Source organism: Limulus polyphemus, unplaced genomic scaffold (assembly GCF_000517525.1).
Source record: "Limulus polyphemus unplaced genomic scaffold, Limulus_polyphemus-2.1.2 Scaffold6162, whole genome shotgun sequence".
Classification (NCBI taxonomy): domain Eukaryota; kingdom Metazoa; phylum Arthropoda; class Merostomata; order Xiphosura; family Limulidae; genus Limulus; species Limulus polyphemus.
This window is the reverse complement of record NW_013671772.1, coordinates 41368-49278: the sequence shown is the minus strand read 5'-3', so window position 1 is coordinate 49278 and position 7911 is coordinate 41368. Positions and strand designations below refer to the sequence as shown.

At 32.4% G+C, this 7911-nt stretch overlaps 1 protein-coding gene across 1 annotated transcript in view; it reads left to right on the top strand.

The window, feature by feature from the left end:
• The window catches only part of LOC106473425 (general transcription factor IIH subunit 4-like), a 46906-nt gene that overhangs the window by 3555 nt on the left and 35440 nt on the right, over positions 1-7911 (top strand). Inside the window, exons 2-3 of the mRNA XM_013934106.1 lie at positions 3418-3522; positions 5915-6046. Coding sequence (XP_013789560.1) covers positions 3418-3522; positions 5915-6046 — 237 coding nt within the window. The remainder of the gene's footprint in view (positions 1-3417; positions 3523-5914; positions 6047-7911) is intronic.

The following is a 7911-nucleotide window of genomic DNA, read 5'->3' as shown; positions in this document are numbered from 1 at the left end:
AGTCAGGGCTACTTCTATTGTTACATTGCTATGCACTGATTCATTCCATGGTTCACATTCCCGATTATTTATTCCTTCCCAGTCCCATGACATTTTCCCTATTACCCTTAAGGGTTGATTCGCCTGTCCTATTATTCCCTTTCTCCTGATTATTGTCATCTTTTCCATGTATCTTACCACCACTTTTGTCACCTTGCTATGTCTCTGGCTGCTCATTTCCAAGATCTGTCGGATGAGATCATTGGTGCCAGTATATGGACCACTCCCCATACCTTAACTGCTTTTTGTCTTCACCACCTAGCCATTTCTTCTTCTACGGGCTTTGTCTTCCTCCTGTCGCCATTTTACACTCCATGATGTCTCTTTCAGTGAGCAACTGAATATTTTTTTCTTCCTTTTCTTTACAAGAGGCCTTTGTCTCATAATTGTATCCTGCTCAGTAGAGAGATTTTTGTATGACCAGATATACTTGTTCTTAAATCTGCAGTGTACAATCTGTGTGTCCTATACACCCACTGTTGAGATTAGTTGGTCCACAAGACCACTTGTAGGAATGCCTCGTGGTATCTTGCTTCATAAAGATGTTTGTCCCTGACTGTACACTCATGGACTAACATGAGTAAAGCAGACAGAGATTAGTGCCCATCCAAGATGGTCTGTATCTTGTAGGTCACAGGATCAGCCTGCTTTTCAAAATAAGGTATTGTGGTTACCAGTTGCACTGTTTCTGGTGCAGCGTTTCTCTGGACTCTCCAATGCGCCGTTTCTTGCTTCTTCTAGTGGAGTGTGGGAATCCTTGCCATTTACCAGTTCCTGGCTGCTAGGGTAGTGGACCATGGTGGCTTCCTCCTGAGCATGCTCAGTCCCACTCAGTTGAGAGTAGGTCAGTGGTATTCTGCCAGTGTAAAAGTCATTGATGCTTTTCCTACTGCAGACCTGATATGCAATTCCAGATGCTGTCAGGTTTTGGATGATGTATTCCACTAACATGCAGTTTGTCCCTCTAGCAAGGCATTATCCTTCCTACTGTTCCTTAGGTGTCAGTTCCCAGTGGATGTGGTGATGGTTGGAGCTGGATCACTCATGTAAGTTGTCACATGTGTGTGGCTGGGTACCCTCCTCCTACTGTGGACTGTAGATGCATCCCCACTTTGCTATCCACCTTCCTACCATCTCCTAGCTGTCAGTTCCCTGCAGATATTGTGATGGCTGAATTGGATGTGCACACATGAGTAAATTTGGGGAGGTCCCTCCATTGTTTTCACCTTTATTGCAACATAATTTCACATTGGGGGAGGAGTATATCTGGCTCAGAAGTGGTGCAGTCTCCCTTGGGGGTGTTGCCTTCCATTTATTCCCTTACCCCATGATCTTCCTTTGTGCACTTTCTAAAGGGGGATCATCTTCTCACTGGACCCTCCTCTAACTCAGTGTGGGATTGTAGCTATTTGTGAGAAGAGGTAAGATATTGTATTGGAAGTTACCATTTTCCTACACTGAAAATGAATTTCCAATAGATACTTACCTCCACTGAAATTTCCCACCTTACCTCCCCACTTCTGGTGTAGGTTTTGTATGTACTTCCTAATCTTGAAGTGATTACAGACTGCATGGAAGAGAGGGCGCTAGTGATTATAGGAGTTGTGTTGCATTCTTATTTGTGGAGGGTTGCTGCATTGATCATTTGCATGAGAGCTTGCAGGTGTCTCAAGTGAATACACTTGATGGTAGGTGGGAGTATCAGGACTAGTGGCATGTGAAAATTTGCATATATAGGGCACAGTAAATTGAGAAAAGCTATTTGTGAGAGAGGTAAGTATCTATCAGAAATAAATTTTCAGTGTAGGGAAATGTTAACATTTATCAGTTAGGTACCCTTACTGTTATTGATACTTTTAGCATTAATCCATATTCCCTTACCTCAGAGTTGTTAATTTTGTCATATGGACATTCACTTATCTGAGAGACTAATGACTTGGTATCCAGTATCCTCTTTCCTAATATCCATTACTTTTTGAGAAGACATGTCCTTTATCATTGTACATTTGTTATGCTGCCAAACTGTGAACACAAAAATTAATATTAGCTTGCAATTAGAGGAAGCTCACTCACTACTTAGATCAAAAATAAAAATCAATATGGTAATGAGTATAACTGAGTAAATATACCACTGTTACATTAAAAACTAGAAACAGGTAAGGTACCATCACTGGTAACAATAATTTCAACTATAAACTAAATAATATCTCATGATGTTTAACCAGCCTATGAGATTTAGATTAATCCATATACTGAGTTAACAATGCAAAATAATCTGTATAATATAAGTATAATATTTTAAAAAATGAAAGTTAATAAAACTAGATATATTAAACATTCTAACCAATACTGTTTATGAAAGTAGCATTAAAGAATGGGTTGAGTATCCATTACTTAAGTAACACACAAATACTTGTTGTTAGCTTCAATTTCTCTTCTAGATTTAATGTTTATTGAATGAAGTAACATCAGTATAACCATAAAAAAGCAAAATTTTACTCATTACTCCCTAACAATATCTTGTGACCAATGAAAATCTGTAACTTTTCAGACACTGTAATTTTACAGGATTCTGACATCTAAGTTGCTATGACACAATATTGTTATCAGAATGTGAAGATACTATTTGAAAGAGTTAGACAAATATATTTCTTGTTTGATGGTTGAAAAGCAAATAATATTTTAATGCAAATAATATATTTACCATAACTTATAATGGGAAAATGAAAGAAATGCTTTGATTGACAATATTTTTTCCATGGAAAGACATAAATGTCTGTTCCTGTATTACTGTTTGCTTGATGTGGTCGCATAATTATGTACATAGCTAGAACATTTGCTTTACACTAGCGTAAAGGGGTAGAATAATAATGATAAGAGCAGATGTGTATTTTTATTATGAATAGGTTAAATGTAATAATAATATGTTTGATAATGTGTGTCCATTACTGGTTAGGCTTTTGCAAGAGGAAAAATGCATCTAAGGCAGGCCTAATTTCTGTATCTCTGTTGTTGTTGTTTTGTTTTTTTTGGGGGGGGGGATATTTTTATCTTTATGAAACATATGACAGTTCTCTTTAACATTTACTTTTCAAAATTATTTATTGTTAATCTGTGTTGGGCATTTTATAAATATAGAAGTAATACTATATAAAAAGTATTGTAATATATTTAGGCTGTAAATTCAGTGTGCTAATAATGTTTTTAATGGATGTCTACCGTTACTTTTGGTTTTATTTGATATTGTTTCATGATCTCCACTTAGTCTTCAGGTCACATTGATTTTTTTAAGCTGTTTTAAGTTTAAAATAAAGTTGGATAGGTAATTCTAAATATATGTGTAATATTTCTTTTTTATATGATTGTTTTCTTTATCAGTGAACTGCCTTTGTTGTCACGTCATTATATCATGCGTTTGCTGTTTGTAGAACAACCTATCCCTCAAGCTGTTATAAGCTCTTGGGTGTCTCAGAATGTTATAAAGTAAGTTTCTGCAAAAGAATTTCTACATTGTGTTATTTTGGTGGTGTTTGTAAATTTCAACAATTAACACTTTAAAGTACCTTTTTAAATTTTATCTTATATGTAAAGCTTTATGTTTAATAAAATAATAATGGTAGTATGTGCATTTAGAGTGTATTTATAAAAATATTCATAACTTGAGCTCAATATTATTTCTTACTTTAACATGACAATAACTGTGTTTGTAAATCCATTTCTATATCACCCACAAGGATTTTGCACAAAGTAGATGAGTACTCTGATGACTTAGCAAAAGAGTTAACCCACTAGCTATCACTGGTAATGCACAATTTAACATTCAAACCTACACGATTATATCATAATCAAAGTTTGAAAGACAAAGTTTTTTTTATATTTATGCCCTTCTTCCATCAACATACATCCATTACTTCCTGTTATAATCATCTGAATCATGGAAACTACTTTTTTTTTCAATGTATTTTACTTCCTACCACTTTTATGGTTTTTTCATACACACCTACTTACATTCTGTCTAAAGATGTCATTTACTTTTGTCTAATACACTAAGTTAAGGTAGATTTTCGTTGGTGCCTCGTGTTTTGTGTTATGCTTCTAGATGAGTATTTTACTTGTCAATTTCTGGTGCATTTTCACTATCATATTATGTCGGCTTTTCTAATGTTATCTCCCTCCCTCCTCCAACAAAAAGCTCCAATGTTCCAGTTAGTTTGTTTCATTATTTTTGGATAGATCATTTTGAGGCCTTTGTATTAGTTTAAGGAATATTTACAGTATTGGAAATAATTATGAAAATGCACAAGTAATACACATAAATGAGAACAAACATTGAGTAATTGCAACCAGATGTTCAATTTATAATTAGTACAATATTTTATTGCACAAAAAATATGCAAGCTGTATAAATACATTGGTATTTTGAATTTGATTTAAACAAACCCTATTTTTATGTTACTATGTATCAGTGTTGATTGTGAAATATTGTTTTAAGTGTCCTGTATTACTTCCCATAATTCAGCCACATGGTTTAGTAGTTATTTGCCATCTATGTTTTGTTATAAGCCCATATAACCTTAATAGTATTGGTCAGATTTTAAAAATATATATATATATATATATATATACAAGTTCTTCTTTTTGCCAATTGTCGAAATAAATGGCTTTTACTTGTATTTCTTAATAATATAAATATATTCTTTGTACTTGTTAGGCTTAGGATTCTTCTGCAGTAGGTGTCTGTGACTTGTTAGCGATAAATTCAATGGTGAATAAACAGCACACACACACACTTTACTTATTTTCATATATATATATATATAGTTGGAACTAGTTAAACGTATGTACAATAAAGTGTTCACACTACAGAGAATATAAGCATATCATAGACGTTATATCAGTATATGTATAGTTCTCCTCTTCTTGTCAAAAGTCCACTAGGGTCTGTTCAATTACTTTAAAATCTCAGTTGACAAGCTGAACTATTTTCTATAATATTATTGCAATATTAGCCTGGTCTGATTCACTTACAATTGTGGTCTTCTTTCTTCCAAAGATCCTATGTTCCTTTTGTCAAACTGCACTCAGGCTGATTCAATTACTTTAGAATTTTGCTTTGACGGAATAAACATATTTTTTTATTATTACTTTTTACACTGTTAGTTTCACTCTAATATATATATATATATCAAATGTTAGGCCTATCACCTTTGCGGTACTTAACTTTACACAACTATATTCTCTTTTGCTATTGTCAGTCTATTGTTGTCTATCTACTGCTCCCTTTCATCTCATGCTATTTATATTTTTATTACACTTTTTATATTCTCGACACCAATTAGTTATTATCAAAACCTTCTACAATCATCTGCTTTTAACTCTTATTATTACAAAACTTAAAAATAATAAAATATTCATTCACAAATATAAATTAATCACTAATATTTAAACCAAACCATCTTTTATATCATGACACTATTGTTACTGGGATTTTGTGCAAAATAAGCCATGGCTGTGTGTTCCATCAACCTTTTTTTTCTTCCACATATTGTTTTATTACATTAGTTCACTCTCTTGCTGGAAGATGAATTCCTGTCTTACAAGTCTTGTTCCCAAGGAAATGACATGATGGATAGGAATATGTTTGTATTTGTCATCAATCAGGGTACCATCTATTTTTTGTAGATTTCCAGCACTACTGGGTGATGCAGCCCACACTTGTAATTGTCCTCTTGATGCTTCATTGTAGATATTGTACATTAATTGTGATAACATTCACCACATTGAGATCACTCAAACTCTTGTTACTTGTTCCCATTTTTAAAAACATATTATGGTGTTACTTGAAGTTTTTTTTATTGATATTTATTATTTCCAGGCAAAAATTTGAAGCCGTGGAAAGTCTCTGTGAACTTCATATCTGGAATGAAGCCCCAACTCCAGGAGGCCTCCCAGGCTGGTTGTTAAATCCTACTTTTAGGAAAAATATTAAAATAGCTTTAGTTGGAGGGTGAGCAGATATATAAATAATATTATTTCTTGTTTTGAATTTATGTATAATATCTAAGCCTGATTAGAAATGAAAATATACTCAAGAAAGTAAGTGTGTAGCTTTAGTTGGAGGGTGAGCAGATATATAAATAATATTATTTCTTGTTTTGAATTTATGTATAATATCTAAGCCTGATTAGAAATGAAAATATACTCAAGAAAGTAAGTGTGATATGACTCCAGTAGCTGAGCTTTGTCATAACAGATGTCATATATAATGTGCTTTCATGCCTGTAAATAATATTCTCACTAATTTCTAATGAATAGTAAAAAAAAAAAATTTCAAGTGAAAATAGGGGTCATTGGCTAATCGTAGAATTGCTATAAGTAGTATCTTTCAAGTGAAAATAGGGGTCATTGGCTAATCGTAGAATTGCTATAAGTAGTATCCGAAACAAAATAAATGCTGCAATAAAAAGTACACAAACAAGTAAAGTGATACTAGTTGGATAGATTTTAAAAACGATTTTCAATCTCTACTTTGGTTAGCATTGTGATCTGTACAGCTAAATGAAGCAGTCTAAATTTAGACTGTTTTTATACGCCTCTGGAATGGACACAACATCTATATACTTTCAGTATAGCCATATTCCCGATAGCTATAACTTTTATAAGAATTAAAACCACAATCACAGATTTATTAAAATGTAATCCTTACTTTGGTCTGAAGATAAGTTTATAAAGTAGGGATTAAGTTTTATAAATTTGTGATTGTGGTTTTAATTCTTGTTTCATTACTTTTTGTAGCAAGACTTCTAATTCATTTTAAAATTCATAGTTCTTTAATACTCTTGTTTGCTTGTTTTTTATGTTATACCTGTATAAAGTACATACTTTACCTTTAGAAACTGTAGGTTGTCTATCCATTGATATGTAGCACCATTTGTTGGGTTGAAAAGGTATTCATGTACGTGCATGATATGTTTACTATTTATAAAAATCTGTATATATTTATTGAAATATCAAAAGCGAATACCAACAGACCAATAAAGCAAGCTGGAGAAATCTTGTAGCAATAGTCCAAGCCATCTAGGGGCTAGCCCCGCTGAGGTAGTCAGGTAGGTAGGTAGTAGACAAAAAAGAAAATTTTTAATTGTTAAACTGGAATTGTTAGTAACCTTTTTAGCATATTATTAGTATATATATGCATAATATATCATAACCAATACTTGGAATTGTCAGTTTTTCTCTTAGGAATTCAATAGGGTGTTTTTTTTTTGGCACGTGAATTATTTGGAAACCTTGTTGATCCCGACTATTGAGTACTGCCATACTTAATAATTAATTTAGGCAATAATGAGATTGCTTTTCTGACTGAACTAGTTAGTGGTGATAATTCATTCAAATTCAGTGGAATTTTTAAACCATAAAAACAATAGGCCATTGCTGAACATTCTCCATTTGAACTTGTTTACAATGTATCAATTTTTATTCAGATTTTCTACCATACTACTCTCCTTCCTAGATAAGGAGTTATCAGTCTATTTTATTCCTGTTTCTTTTTCAATTTATGTTTTTGAAGGACAGACAAAAGCAGATGCCTAAAAAGTAAATTTTTTCTATTATTCTAACTTTTCTGTGTCTTAGTGTTTACTTTACTCATTTGTATTAGTTTAGATTAGTTGTATATCTGTTGAATGTTATGTTTTATAAAATTTACTATATATATATATTTTTTTCTTTATTTCTACACACATTTACACAAACCAAAAACTTGAATGTTAGTAGTAACCAGGTTTCAAGTAGTTATGTTTAATTTTTCAAATATATATATATATATATATATACATAGAATAACAAATACTTATAAATTAAAATAAGAAT